The sequence below is a fragment of the Echeneis naucrates genome, chromosome 9 (assembly GCF_900963305.1).
Source record: "Echeneis naucrates chromosome 9, fEcheNa1.1, whole genome shotgun sequence".
NCBI classification, from domain to species: Eukaryota; Metazoa; Chordata; class Actinopteri; order Carangiformes; family Echeneidae; genus Echeneis; species Echeneis naucrates.
The window spans coordinates 13,410,467-13,426,518 of NC_042519.1; the positions used below are offsets into that span (position 1 = coordinate 13,410,467).

General features: G+C 40.7%; 1 protein-coding gene across 1 annotated transcript; it reads left to right on the forward strand.

The window, feature by feature from the left end:
• Positions 1-92: 92 nt before the first annotated feature.
• Positions 93-9,493, forward strand: fem1c (fem-1 homolog c). The gene is made up of 6 exons (XM_029511092.1): positions 93-1,423; positions 4,696-4,865; positions 4,983-5,171; positions 5,574-6,085; positions 6,490-6,666; positions 6,900-9,493. The coding sequence occupies exons 1-6, from the start codon at positions 880-882 to the stop codon at positions 7,162-7,164; spliced, it is 1,857 nt and encodes a 618-aa protein (XP_029366952.1). The 5' UTR covers positions 93-879; the 3' UTR covers positions 7,165-9,493.
• Positions 9,494-16,052: the final 6,559 nt, after the last annotated feature.

Sequence of the window (16,052 nt, forward strand, 5' to 3'; positions counted from 1 at the left end):
TCTGTGATTGGCCGTTCAGGCATCAATCACTTCCTGTGGTGGAGAAAAAAAGACTGCGTCGCGCTCGCGATTTGACAGAAAGTGAGTCGTGATCATCCGGTGGGCCCGTGGGCGGACAGCCCTGCCTTATTTACCTTCCCCTCTGCTCAGATTACTGTCGTGCCAGCTGGCTGAGCGGTTAGGAGGACAGCTGTTATTCGCTGTTTTCGGGCGGAAACCTCCGTTATTTGTCTCTCGACGCCCGTGTGACGGAAAAGCGGCCTGGATATCTGGGAGATACGGGGACACCGAGCGTCGTTTTCCCCGGCTCAGCTAGCAGCAGCTTGGCGTAACGGGCGGGGGAGGATTTCTACGTTTCGGCCCTCAGAGAGCGGATATAAATACGGTCTCTGGAGTAAGTTGTGGGACAATGACAGGCTCGGGAAGCAGGTGTAATTGGGGGGGAGGGTTGTTAGTGGATGGGACTTGGGTGAAGCGTCAATAAGGAGGTGTAATGTGGCTAAGCTAAAGCTCAGCTAGTCGGTTAGCTGAATCGATCAAGGAAGTTGAATAGCCACCTTGCTAGCTCGGCGACAAATGTTTTACTGGACCAAGGGTCGTCTCAAATGCCGGGGGTATTCAGAGAGTTAAATAAATTGGTGGTCCCAGTTAATCAGAGTTGAACAAAATGGCGATACCAGTTTCTTAAAACTGAAGTTTACAAAATCGCGGATCGCCCCTGGGCTCTTGACCAAACGTTACGTTGGCTAGAAAGTCGGAGCCTGTTGTAAACAAAGAGCCCCAAGCTCCGTCTGTCCCGTCGGCGTTACAGCTCGACTGGACCGTCGCCCATCGTTTAAAACTACAGTTTTTATTTATAAGTGAAACGAAGCCTCAGACATGGATCTAAAGACGGCAGTATTTAACGCAGCCAGGGACGGGAAGCTCCGGCTTCTTCAGAAACTGTTGGAGAACAAAGATGGACACGAGGTGACCAAACTGATGGGCGAAAAGACAAACGGGGCCACGCCGCTCCTAATGGCTGCCCGGTACGGCCACCTGGACCTGGTGGAGTATCTGCTGGAGTGCTGCAGCGCTCCGGTGGAGATCGGAGGGTCTGTGAACTTTGACGGAGAGACGATCGAGGGAGCACCCCCTCTCTGGGCCGCCTCGGCTGCGGGTCACTTAAAGGTGGTCCAGTCCCTGCTGGGCCACGGAGCTTCTGTTAACAGCACGACCCTGACCAACTCCACACCCCTGAGGGCAGCCTGCTTTGACGGTCACCTGGACATAGTGAAATACCTGGTGGAGCACAAAGCCGACCTGGAGGTAGCCAACAGACACGGACACACGTGTCTTATGATTTCCTGCTACAAGGGACACAAAGAGATAGCCCAGTACCTGCTGGAGAAAGGTGCAGATGTTAACCGGAAAAGTGTAAAAGGTGAGTGGGTAACGCCCAAGTAGCCCAAAAGACAACCAATATCCGCATGATATCTGACCCTGAGATTGGAAACTGGTCGATACTAATTTGTTGATGTGATGTGATGTGAATTTAATATAGTGGCCTGTTTCACAGTAACTGATTTTTCTCTCTGTGTGAAATGAAAAATGAGTTAATCATTAAGGTGTTTTACATGTCATGCTTGTTTGGCTTTGTGGAAATTGAAAGCAATCAAGAATTATGTTAACTAATGGCACACTTGGATTTGGCCAATTTTTTTTTTTTTTTTCCTCCATATTGCCACCTGAGATGACTCAACCGAATAACATGAACTTCTGGTTTCTCAATGGAAATCTATGAAGGTGACTGTGTCAGCTTGGATGTTACTGTGGGTGTGTCTGAAAGGCAACATTGTCTCCCATGTCCATCTGTTTCTTTAGGGCTGACAGAGCACAAAGTAACTTTGAAAACCAAAGCAATACTGACAATTAATAATGCTTTACAGATGGAACATTTGTGTAGTTCCTGCTGCCATGGAACTCAGCAACTGTTATGAGCTTCATTTTGTTTTTGTCACAGTGAATTTTTTAAAAATTATCTGTTGATAACCTTTTTATAGAAATTACTGAAACCATACCTGCCCTTGAATAAATTTCTGACCCCTGTATGCTCAGTGGCTTCCAAACTATCATACTAAAAATAGTGATGTGTGTAGCTTTTGTGGTCATACAGATGCAGGGCTCTGCCGAACATGTAAGCTGTGATGTTGAATTACAACACTTATATTTAGTTATCTTGTCAATTAGAAGAGCAAAAGGCAGGTACTTTTCCTCTGCACAAACCATTGCAAGCACTTGACGGCATCATATGTGAAGAGACAGGATGGAAGCTCTCTCTCCAGCCCATTTTAACCATAGCTTTTCCCATAACTGCTGAAATAACAGGAAGGATTATAAGTGTTATATTAGACATGAACCAGCACATTTTCAAAAACAATGGACAAAAGAGGAAAGCAAATATATCCGGACCCCACGAAAACAAGTGATTGGTACCTCCTTAAAATAGCCATCTTCCTCTCCAGGTGAACCAATGCTTGTCATTTTATCAAATTCTTTTGTGGCTACTGAAGTGGTTTCCTGCCCAGTAAAAATATTAAAACATGGACTGCTTGATTGCATTTGGCAGCATTTAAACATTGCTATCCACAACATCGATGTGTTAATGTTGTGTTAGTTTATTTCACGAAAGTGTTATATTGGAAGAGGGAGGCAGATAAGGAGGGATACTCTTGTGTTGATAATTAACCCTGACTTCCTTGGCTGAGTGACCTGTTGGAAAAAGTTTTCAGGACAAGGTCAGGCAAGACTCAACGTATTTTAACTAGACCCTTTTTTGTTTGTTTGTTTTACTTGTATAAAATGAACAAGTAGCTCAAAGATACCTACTTGTGGTGTCACTGGTGGCAATTTGCCTGGAAATATCAATACTAAAAATATATCAGTGGAGATAGGGCTGGGCAGTAAGTCAATATATATCACGCTAGAAAATGTTTCAATTAGGAGGGTGTTTTTAAACACATTTCAGATATTTTGATATACATTATATTTGGCTGAGGTCAATTAGAGGACGCTGTCGTCACTTCATTGCATTCAAGCCAAGCAAAAAGAGCAGAGCACAAAAAGTTTACACCTGTGCATCATGATGTGCACCACAGGCGTGCAGCCAGTGCTTAGCTCTGAAGTGCTAACTGTTAGCTGTTCAATGCGAATCTTTCCCTAATTCAAATGCGCTGAATAAGCTTCCACAAGTCACAGAAAAGCAGACAAAATGGTTGATAAAAGAGAAGAGATTAATTCAATTAAGAGGTTAAGCTATCAAAGATCAGATAAACTTCAGATTCCAGTGTGCTGCTAAATGTGAAGCACCATAAAAGTTTAACCCAACTTGTCCCTAATACAACATCGCAGCCTCCCCCCACGTGTTTTTTGACTGTTGCTTACGCTTCTGTGTTCTGTAGCAACTCATAGCTCTTTTCATATTCTTTATTGTGGCTGCTGCACTTAGGTTCTAATTTATTTTCCCAACAGTAAGACAATTAATCTATCATGCCGTTGAACATATTTATAATGAAAAAAACAGGGTTTTGTATATTATTTTATTTAGGATTTTTTTTTCTTGTGGGTAAATTAGATCCAAATACAAATGAACGGTGAGTACTGTTTTATTCTATTGGAATTTTATGGTATTGATTGAAAATAGGAAATTTATAGAGGAATAAATTTGGGCCATATAGTCCAATCTTCCGTGGACAATGTGTGCACAAGTTATGAATAAAATCCCTATTATAGGAAAATATTGCTTGCATCTTTCTTTTTTTTTTTTTTTTTTTTGGTAAATCAGACAGCTTCCCCTTTAAGGAAATGCAGCAAAACTGATTTTGAGCGTTTAAATTTCTACTGCATTGACTCACTTTGATCTTCAGCACCAAGGGTGATTCATGAACCTGAATTTTGCTTTTTATGTGCTCTCAGTAAGAACTGCATCAGAGCATAATATATGGTCAGCCCAATACATACTCATACTTTTATATTTTGAATATCTCAATTTCTAAATCAAAGCTGTGTCAGGTTTCGGCTACAATGCAACACACTCACTAAGTGAAAGTCAAATGGGTCTCACAAACTGATTATAAAGCTTTTTGGCTGGTCCTGACTCCTAGTGGAAAGCTTCTGTTCACAAAGCTTATTCTAGAAGTTAAGCTTCCAAATCATACAAGTCCAAGTCTTAGTGGTAGCATCCTGGTATCAGCTGACCTGTGCTTTAAATATGTTCAGAGTAAAAGAGCAGTGTGCATTGTGAATAGTTGCATTTATAATTCCTGTTACTTTTTTATTATTTAGAGGTGGTTATGAAACCTTTTTTATATATATATATATATATATATATATATTTAAAGAACTCTCTGCTTTGTGAGAAAAGTGTGCTGCAAGGTTTTCCACTAGTTACATAACAGCAAAGTCTTTTTCTGGAAACATGGCAACACAAACATTAATTAAATTTATCTGAAGGTCTTCATGTTTTGTCTGCTCTTTTATGCCTGCTATACATGACGGAGAAATGTTACCAATAACTGTCAAAAGATGACTTGTTTAAGTTTTATCAAAATAATATCAAAGACCTGGAATTGTTTCTTTGTCTGGTAACACTGCCCTTTTCCGTGTGTTGTCATGAAATATAGATGATGATCTGTATCTTTCTTTCTCTGTTCACAGGCAATACAGCACTTCATGACTGTGCAGAGTCAGGCAGCCTGGAGATTATGCGGATGCTGCTTCAATACGGAGCTTCCATGGAGCAGGACGGCTATGGCATGACACCCCTTCTTTCTGCCAGTGTCACGGGCCACACTAACATTGTGGACTATCTAACAACACACCAACAGGTCAGGCTTTCTGTCAGATACAATTGAGCCTGTCCGATTAGATGTATGTCTATGTTGGTTTAGATTTGTTGAAGTTTTAACTTATAAATAATAAATAAATAAATCTTTGCCCTGTAGACAAGTTACATGGAGCGAATTGATGCCCTTGAGCTGTTAGGAGCCACATTTGTGGACAAGAAGAGAGATTTGCTTGGAGCTTTAAAATACTGGAAGAGAGCCATGGACCTCAGGCACATGGACAGTAATAACATTGTCCATAAACCAGAACCCAAGCAGCTGATCATGGCCTATGACTATGCCAGGGAGGTGAGTCTTTCTTCAACTAACAGCATCCTGAAGTGCTTCTATTTTTATGTCGTTTTAAATGAAATAGGTTTCATTGTCACTGATGCAATCAGGTTTTGCTAAAGGTGTTTGCATTCCAATTCACTGAGCATAAAAACCTTAAACACCACACTCTAATATTTCAGACACAGGCTACAAATTTGTACATTTTCTGTTGTGAGATGGCAGAAAGAAAACTGAGCATTAGGACGGCGCTTACTTTGCATTAATGGTTTTCAGATAATAAAGAAAGAGGGGAAAGAAGAGGACAAATGAAAATTCCTCATGTTGCACACATCGACTACCGCAGCAGTCCAAATTCAAGTGTATGTTTGTTGGGTTCAGAAAAATCTTCCTAAATGGCTTTTATAATCTTGTTCCAAGGTAACAAACGGAGAAGAGCTGGACGGGCTGATATCTGATCCAGATGAGATGCGCATGCAGGCTTTGCTCATCCGTGAAAGGATCCTCGGTCCACAACATCCAGACACATCCTACTATATCCGTTACCGAGGAGCTGTTTATGCTGACTCTGGGAACTTTGAGCGTTGTATCAATCTGTGGAAGTATGCGCTTGACATGCAGCAGAGCAACCTTGACCCCCTCAGCCCTATGACGGCTTCTAGCTTGCTGTCGTTTGCAGAGCTCTTCTCCTTCATGCTACAGGACCGAGCCAAGGGGCTCCTGGGGACATGTGTGTCATTTGAGGACTTGATGGGAATCCTGTCCAAGAGTGTGTTGGAGATTGAGCGGGCAGTCAAACAAAATGGACTAATGCCACCTGACCCTGCTCAGCTCAGCAAAGCCCTGTCTATTATCCTGCACCTTATTTGTCTTTTAGAGAAGGTGCCATGTACTGCAGAACAGGACCACTTCAAGAAAGAAACCATCTATAGGTGCGTATTTAAATGCTCATGGAGGCCATGCAGGTTGGCATGTGTTTGTGCAACATAAAACAGGCAAGTTGTAAAGGCAAAAAGTTTTCACTGACTTTGTTTAACCAAATTTTTTTTTTTTTTTTAATGACTTCGTCATCCCCTATCTGGTATTTATTTTAGGAGATTTGGATACTTTGATCAGTAGGGGTCTCACATTTACAGCCCTTTCCTCCAAAAAGGCTGAAGAATTAGCCAGTGAATCATGAAGATAAAAATAATGCTCTACAGTTTGTCAGAGTTCAAACATTGTCAGTTGAAAAATTTGTCTCATGCTCCTGCAGGGCTGTTGCCATGACATTTGTAGCTTATTGTTACCCATTTATTTATTGGCCATAAAAGTTGATATCGTCTCACATCATCAGATTCCTGAAGCTCCATCCATGTGGCAAGAATGGCTACAGTCCACTTCACCTGGCAGTCGACCGCAACACCACATGTGTGGGCCGATATCCGGTCTGCAAGTTCCCTTCCCTCACAGTCGCTTCTATCCTTCTTGAGTGCGGGGCAGACGTTAACAGCCGAGATGAAGATGACAACAGGTCTGTTGACTTTTTTGATTCTGCTTGTTCTACATACTCTGTTAGTTTTTACTTGCATTTATCAGAAATATTAAAGAAAAAAAAAGTAGAACATGGTTGAAGAGCTACTGTATCTCTCTAGTAAGGGGAAAATAATATTGAGGAGACATGCTACAATGGAAATGTTAGACCTGACAAGTGTATGACAAGAGGTGTTGTGCAGTATAAACATCTGTTACCTATGCCCCTTCCAGCCCTCTCCACATAGCTGCATCAAATGGACACCCAGACATCATGAACCTTTTGATTTCCTGTGGGACTCACTTTGACAGTACCAACGCCTTCCAACAAACTGCCTGTGACCTCCTGGATGAGAAGGAGCTGGCCAGGAATGTCATCCAGCCCATAAACCACACCACACTGCAGTGCCTAGCCGCCAGGGCTATTGTCAAGCACGGCCTCGACTACCGGGGAAACATCCCAGAGAAGCTAGAGGCCTTCGTCTTGCTCCACAGATAATAATTGTCAAGTATAGAGGGGAATGGATGAATAGAGGAGGGCCTGTGACTGAATTGATTGGACTGGACAGACTGGAGAAGCCAGATTCACAAGTCTGACCCACAAGGTGTTTTAGGAGCCAAAAGACACAATTTTGTGGGTCAGCTTTGAAAATTTGAACTATTTGAAAAGTATGAACTTGACAGTTCTTCTGCACAAATATGTCCTCATTCAAACAAGATGTTCTGAGAAGTGATTCAGCTAAATGGAGGAATGAGGACTGTTCTTCCTCTGTTTACCATTTCATGGAACCAGACATTTGACTGGTCACAGCCCAATCTGTGAGGATATATTAGGAGTGATTTGCAACTTGAAAAAACAGTTGTTTTTCTCGACTAATCGAGCAAAAGGGTTTACGCATTATATATTTTTTTTCCTCTTTAAAACACCATGGATTTGCACCCCCCCCCCCCCCAATATTCCGCAATGCTATTTATTGAATGAAACTTGAGAGACTTTTCTCCATGCTGGCTCCAATCCAGCCTCAACTCTGCCTGTTTATCTCCCATCAAAGCAACAATTGAGGCATTTCTACATATGCTGGGACTTCAGGTTATTACTTTTTGTCTGTCCTATCACTGTTGCCAACAGTCATGGACCCTTCCTCAGTCATCATTGGGTTAACTTTTTTTGTACTTTTACAATATATTTAGTTATTGTCCTGCAAATCTGGATATCCCCCGAAGTTGTGTGGATTCTAGACTCATTTGTCGTTCCCACTTCAGTGTATAACTAAGCTTTATGAGAAGGGTTAAATGTGTGTGAACACCATAAGTGCTTTATTCTTCCTATGCACAGGCTAGGCTGTTGGAAAGACAGACTGTTGTATTCTGTGCCGGCACTTGTCTGTGCAATATCGTTCATGAATTTTTGTGTTTACCTCATTGCTGACATTTTCTTTAGTATCCCCCTACTTAATGCAAAAGGGGTTGGGAGATACAAAACCATCGAAATGATTGTTGTGAAAGAGTGAGTGAATCCAGTCATGCGTTTGTGTATGTGAGAGTGATTGCGATTGCTACATTTTATGTCTCCTGTATGCAGAGTGTTTTTGAGCTTACACAAATTATTAAGGACAGGAGTTTGAAGTGGTGCTCATGGAGATTCCATCATGCACATGACTTCCACCAGAAACCACAGCAGTTAAACTGTCCACTGCCGCTGGAGTGTGCAGGCTTGTACACAGAAGTGACCTCTTAATGTTCATATGTGGCTGACCTTTAAAATGCCATCAACGTTTTATTAATCTTGATCAGAAAGAAAAGCCTGGGTAGGTTACCCACATTAGCCCACTGTGCATGTATAACATCCGCATATTGACCAATCAATTACTGCAGAAAACCTTTCATCAGAACTAGGCTCCAAACTAGAGTCAGACTCGGATAGTTCTGCTTATTTGTTCCAACGGTCATCCAGTTGTGTGAACACTGAAGACACAAATGAGTGGGAGGACATGATTAGTAAAGCTTTGTGAATTATCTTGTTTGCACATTAGCTTTAGATGTGTGGGTTGAAAAAAGGGCTTTTAATAATTCATAGGATTTCATACTGCAGTTTATTTAACCTGACACTTCAAACCAGACATAGAAAATGTATGAGGACTCCCAGGGCAACTTGATTTGAATCTGCACTTTACTACAGCGGAGTTTAAGATTTGATATGGCATTAATCAAGTTCATGTCTTAATAACCAATTTGACAATAAACCCATGTTGCACTTGTCTCCTTGTACAAATGCCTTTTTTAAATTTTTTTTTTTTTATTTATTTTTTTATCCTAACTTCAGGGCTGTGCTGACGGCTTTTTATTATTATTTTTGGGCCCATTTTGAAAGAGGAATATGGACAGTGAAACTATAAGTATCACTCCCAACGACAAAGTTTACTTTCAACAAGTTGTTTTTGCTCAGGGTCGTGCTCCTGATACTATGGAGTCATTGAGTAATGGGTTTGTTCCAAATACTTGAACTGGGTGCGGGTGAACCGACGACCCCTCTGAACTGGAATCTCTTCAGAGAAACCTTTGACATTGCATGCAGACTGTTCAAGTTGGGCATCCAATCACTCATAAGAACTGTCCTAAATTAAAACCTGCTGGTTTGCAGCTTGTTTTCTCAATACTTCTGCTTAAAGCAATAATAGAACAGTAGCTGAGTGGGTGCTTTGGAGAGAACTTGGAATGTTGAATTGGCATTATTAGGCCCTTCACTAATGCTAACTCATATGTTTGCTTATTGTTTAAATTTAAAAAAAAAAAAAAAAAAAAGGACATACCAGCGTTGTGCTTGGTTACAGAAATTACATGGCCCATTTCCATCTGCTTAAGATTAATTTATTGTTACATTTCAAGATAAAATGCTTCAATTCATGGTCCAGAAGCCTTGAGCACATCAACTGCTGCTCTTTGTTTGGGGATGGTTTTAATGTATTATAGCCGCTACTGAAACAACTAGTTAGTGTCTTCCATTCTAATGCTTTCTCTCATTCTTTTGTTCTTTTCTATTCAAAACATAGATCACCAACGTAAATAAATATAAAAAAAAAATTTTCCCTTTGTATTGCTTGATCACCAAATATCACAACATATCTTTGCCCCCACCAACTGCCTCACTATGTCTTCATATTACTTTTTTCTTCTGACTGCTGCACAAGGAGTCTGTCACTTCAAACGAGATAACAAGTGCAGCTCTCTCATGTCAGCTCTTGTTCATTATAAGAAAAAGAATAAGAGCAATTTTAAATAAATGTAACAATATACAATAGGTTTATGTACTAGACCTTCATAAACTAGATTAAGTGTCAAGTTAATTATAATTAGTTGCTTGCTAATAGTCAGTGGAAACGCGTTGGTTTACAGCCAAATGCATCTTCGTGGGTCTAAACTTACAGTTTAAGACTGAAGGGATGCCAAAAGCTGTCGTGCAGCAACTTCATTTTGAACTCATAAAGTTGATGCGTTAATGACACTATTACAAAAAGTAACAGTACTGATATTTCTTTTTAATAAATCAATTCAAATGCAATGATGACTTGGGCTTTTCCTCCCACTCCCGCTCTCACAGGGAGGATGTGCCACCTGTTTGATCCACACATACAGCGGCAGCAGTCAGCCCTGAATCTCACACCTATCTTCAATCTGATGAGTCACTGTCAGGCTATCCAGCAAAGTGGAGAGTGGGAATTTTTTCATGAGTCACCATCACTGCAGGTACCTATGTGTGCTAGGCAGCTCAAGCAGGAATGAGCAGGTTTGGTTGGATGTTTTTCATCCTCCATGCGTGTCATAACAGCACGATCCACGCCAATTTTGTGATGTATAAACAGAGTTTCTCACCTGTTGGGATTCTTTAACTATCCACAACACGCTATCATTTGAGACCATAGTGTAAACTGGGACGCTTATACAGCAGAAAGAATAGAACTCATCTTGGATTTGGAACAAGTTTTTAGCTGGTAGAAGAAAGCTAGTGGTTGGAAAAGAGAGAGATCAAGGTTTGGACAGTATGTGGTAAGTGTGTAAGTGTATGTGGTTTACTGCCATAACATGATCAGTTCTAGAGGTGTCATTGAACTTTGCTGTTTTGCTTTATCATAACCACACCACACCCTGTGCTAAAAATAGAGTGGATATTATAAAGTCAAACAGGACACGTGTTTTTTTATTTTTACCTAGTCGGAGGTCTGACAGACAACTGCTGAATTGGAAAATCAACATCTTTTTTCTTTTTTTTTTTTTTTGTCTTAGCTCAGTTGAGCTCGCTCTTCTCTGAAAGGAATGCTAAGATCTGCCACTGATGGTAATTGATAAGTATATAGTATAGGTGTTTCTGGGTCTTGCTACCTGGAACAAGTTGAGTCTTGTCACAGTGTTTTGTAAAACGTAACTGTAGATACACCGTAGTCCTTCTCAAAGCGGCACAGGAGGTTAACGCTGCCTTGGATCTAACTTCTACTAGATGTTGACAAGAGCGTTAAAGTAGTGAAGAGAGAGGAAGGAGTACAAGCTCGGTGCTACTATATATATATATATATTTTTTTTTTTTTTGAAAAATTGTGTCCACAACAGTCAGATTTTCTAATGACATGGTAGGAGAAGATTTAATGACAAAAACATTTAAAAACTTTAGATAATACCTGAATGGTTTGTGTTAGTTCCTGATCTCTTTCACCAAATCACCTGACAATTCAGTGCTCGGCATAGTGGTTAGTGCTATTACCCCACAACAAGAAGGTGGCGGGTTTGGTTCCCGGCCTGGGGCCTTTCTTTGCGGATTTTACATGTTCTCCCAGTGCTTGTGTGGGTTTCCTCCCACCGTCCAGAAACATCATGTTTTAGTTAATTGGTGAGTCAAAATTGTCTGTAGGTCTGAGTGTGAGTGGAGCATGAACCATCACTGAGCAGGACAACGTCTTCAGGGAAAACTTGACGGTGCAGTGACTCTCAAAGTATCTCAAAGTAAAAAACAGCCCCACAGGGCCGGGGCTGGCCCTGAGTAAAGGATGAAGTCCAATGTTAAACTGTTTGTCACTGAGTGGTAAACTGTTACAGCAAAAGGTACACAGCTCCTTAACAAATGAGTCTTCAGACAATAAGAAAGCATATTCAACAACAGGCTTCACTCACTGTGTACAAGGCTTCACATTATGGCTTATTTGCTCTGTCTTTTGGCACCACTGTCAGCTCAGCCTACTTCTGTCCTGTCTATATTTAGCGCTGAATAATGCCCTGTTGGAAAGTTGCCCTATATTGAGCAAACTCCAAATCTCTGAATACCTGCAGGTGAACTCACTATTGTCACCGGACTCCTGTCTGTCTCCGTGGGCCATTCCATCCACTTCAGTAAGGTTTCGTTAGCATGGCAGCCAGATAGTGGAGAGGCACATTCCCACGAGCACTGTAGAAAACAAAGCCTATTGTCTGTGTTAATATTTTATTACTTTGTCTATTTTCTGTCTACCTTTATCTGTTTTTGTCATTGTCTATATCTGTCTGTCTGTTTTCTCTGTTGCTTTTTCTTCCTCTCTGTTTCTATCCGTGGTCAACATGGCGGCAGGAGAAACCACTTGCCTTTTGTCATGGATGAAAGAATTATCATGCGACTTAACAAAATTTATGCTCTCTTTTACAAGAACACAATTAGAAAGAGTCTCCAGTACTGAGTCCAGTACACCACAGCATATCCTCCAACAAAGAAATTAAAAATAAGCATTAAGTGCTGCAAAATGTAAGAATAGAGCACATTTAATCTTATTCTTGATTTTCAGTTTGTGTACAGTCACAACTTTCTCACACCATGTCTGAATTAAACAAATTAATTCCCCTCAGCTGTTACATCTTTGATCATGTTGAGCTGCTGTTTGCTGCAGATTCTGCCCTTTGTTTTGTAGACTGCTCCAACCGCACAGCACAAAATCTCCATCAACAGTCTTTATGAGTGTGAAATGCAGATAGACTTGCCCTGATTCACCACAGTGCCACTCTTTGTTTTCTTGTTTACTCTGACACTCTGACAGAGCATTGCTATGGATGAGAGAAGCACCTGCTGAATGTAAAGTGAGAAGATGATCACTGAGAAAGTGGAGTTTGGAGAACGTGACTGATTACATAAGAGCCCCTGAGGCTAAAATAAGCAGGCAGGGGATCACTGTGGTATGAATCTGATACTGGTCTGGACTGGACACCACCGTGCATCTCTTAGGCTCACTCTCTTTTTCTGCCTCAAAGTGAGGGAGAAAGTGAGTGTGTGCAAATAGTGAACCACCATATCAACAACATGAGAGAAAGAGTAACTGCTGTTCTCCAAGCACTGGCATCAAGACTTTCCGTTTAGAGTCAGCTGTCAAAACAACAGCCATAAAAATAGAGGGAGAATTAACTGGCTTGACAGTGATTATGACAACAAATACATCAATTCAACACACACATATGGACACAAACAACACACACAGGGGACTGAGGGGTATTCATATAGAGACTATTTTTGGAGAGACAAAATCTCTCCCCTCGGCTTTAAACAACCAAGATACTGCCATTTTTCTTATAAACATCCACTGAGCATGTCAAATTTCTTGAATTTAACAGACTAAAGAGCAAATGGTAGGATTGTTTTGAGACCAAATGATTAGAGGTTCTTACAATCTGTTACTCAAACAGTTACGACTGTCAAGTGAAGCATAAACAGACCCTAAAGGCAAAGATACCAGTCAGACAGAGCCAGTTAAGAATCTTAGCAAGCCTGAACATATTAGATGGTTTTCTCTCAGTTTGTGTGCATTTTTAACAACAGACCTACAGTTCTCAATTACAATAAAACTGCCTTACGTCCCTTCATGTTTTACTGCATGAATTCAAATTTCAAACGCAGACAAAAACACAAACACACAGTGAGGGAGCCAGACTTTTCTTTTGGCACAGCTGATTGCTAACCAGAGTCAATCATCAGGAATGTTAACATTGTCTTAATGAAAGATAACTCAGAGTGAGACTCTGTTTGGAAAAAAAAAATGTTTTCAGGAAATTTTAAACATTAAACGTAAAATGCTGGAACTCATGTTGAGAGAATTTCGTTAAGTTACACACAAAGAGCTGAACTGTTAACAACTCTGAGGTTTCTTCTGATCATCAACGTGTGAGGAGAGTTTTTATACTGATGAACATGATTCGAGGGCACATCAGCGTATTTCTACATCAGTTAGCTTTGGACTGACAAGGATGGACCTGTTTCTGTATCTGTTCTTGTGCACTGCAGCTACATGGGCTAACCTAAGACAAAGACTAAACTGGTGGCAGCAATGACACAAACATACACAGGGATTAGGATCCTATAATTGAAGTGGTCATTTAAATCCAGGCGCTTCTCGTCTACAGTGTAGGAAACAGTGTCTGTAAGCCTGTGCTTTCATATTGAGAACCAAATTTACAGTTGATCTGACTTGACTGTGTTAAATCCTCACTGTCACATCTTTCTTCTGGTGTTTGATGTCAGATGAGTCCTGAAACGATGTCAAGATGGTTTTAGCTAATCCCATGTTTAAAGGTCAATGCCATTAATTTTTGCTATTGCATCGAGAATTTACACAAGATATACTGCAGCCAGCATTCAGAGAAATTATATAATTCTGCCTGGATGCAAGACTGTAAATTTGCATCACATCTCATAAGTAAATGTTAGTGTGTTATGGTTAAAAAGAGCTTCACTTTAAATTTTTATTAACTTTTGGTTACCTGTTGGTGGACATCACAAAGAAAATATTTTTTAATCTCATCATTTTTTCAATGTTACACTGTAATTAAATCACTTTTAATTTCAGGTCATTTTTCAGGTTTGACACAAGCTAAGACTGAAAACATACAAGTCGTTAATACCAAATTGCAATTATGCTCCATATGCGGAAGTAGATTTATTACCATTTACTGCACCTCATCATTGTTTGGCAGCCTTGGTAAGAGGAATGAATCAGCAAACGTGAGCAAGTAGAAGTCAAAGTCTGCACTTGTGCTTTGTCACACCTTGACTACTCTTCAGCTGCACTAAAAGTTTGTTATTGAACAGGACATTTTACTTTCTACTCAAATTTGCTAAATCACATCTCGCATTATGGGGATACATTTTTCCTGTGTAAAATGTGCCTCGTACAGCAATTGTTCTTGATCAGGCTAAATGTTTCACTATGCCCACATTTTGTTGCCAATGCCAAACCATCTGCCACAAAGTAACACTGACTGATCAGGCCCGCCTGCATTCTTCTGAGAGTCCACAGTTTCAACAAGAGGCCTCCTTCTCTGTCCAATAACCATGTACTGTGCCTCCCTCACTATTTCACTGCAGCTCTGCAATGCTGAATCTAACGCAGAGCTGGATATGTGGGCGCTAACTGTTGCAGATAAAAGAGCAGCCACGGCCAGAACTGCAGTATTGCAACAAATGTGTGAGTATATTATGCGCACTTTTCTAAAGGCTTCTTGAAATGTCATCATTCGTATAACCGTTATTCTCTTCTCTTCTCTCACACACACATCCAGGCATGTTTGCATCCTTTTAGGACATTACGCTGACTTACATTCCTTTCCTGGGGACTTAAACGAACTAAAACTGCTAAATAACTCAGACCCTGGCCCTGACACAACCACACACAGTCTCTCCCTGTCTGTTCTAGTCCTCAGCTGCCACAGCCAGATCCAGTGTCCAGGGGATGAACTTGATGCTCCAACCTGCTGGTGTCCATTACTCAGGATGGCACTGATACAGATGGTAGCCAACTTTAAACCTTTAAAGTAAGGTCTGCATCTTATCTTTGTCTTTATCAATCTAAAGTGCTAACGTGTATCTGATGTGGATTTGCAAAAATCTACCCAGTTTATTAGATTAAAGAACTTGTTTTGTGATATTAAAAATAAATGTATGAGTCAGTGATTAGTCTAATACAAACTTGGACAGAAGCTTGACCACAAATGGAGGTCAGTGTTCTTCTGGTCTAAATGGGTCCATCTTCACAACACCAGTTCCTTCTACACCTAGACTTTTGTGTTTGACATCATTTACCACACACCAATTGCCAATAATCAAGGGTGGAGCACTTAATCACAGTATTGTGTGCCTCTGCTGGAGTTTGTTTCCTGGTGCTCCTTCATAGAGAAGAGAAAACAAAGGCAGGGGAATAACCAGAACTGATCTGAAAGTAGAAACCCTAGTTTGCCTATCAAAGCTTCTAACCAACATCCAGAGTTTGTTTGTTTTTTTTTTTTTATACTGAACCTGTCACACCCTGGCTGATGTGTTGACACCTTAGAAATCCTTGAGGTATGAAAAGGCACAAAGACTCATCAGAAGAAGACAGCAGAGAGAGAACT

Coding starts and splice junctions, on each gene's coding strand:
- fem1c (XM_029511092.1), top strand. CDS start 880: ATGGATCTAAAGACGGCAGTATTTAACGCAGCCAGGGACGGGAAGCTC. Junction 4,866..4,982: donor ATCTAACAACACACCAACAG/GTCAGGCTTTCT, acceptor TTTGCCCTGTAG/ACAAGTTACATGGAGCGAAT. Junction 6,086..6,489: donor AAGAAAGAAACCATCTATAG/GTGCGTATTTAA, acceptor TCACATCATCAG/ATTCCTGAAGCTCCATCCAT.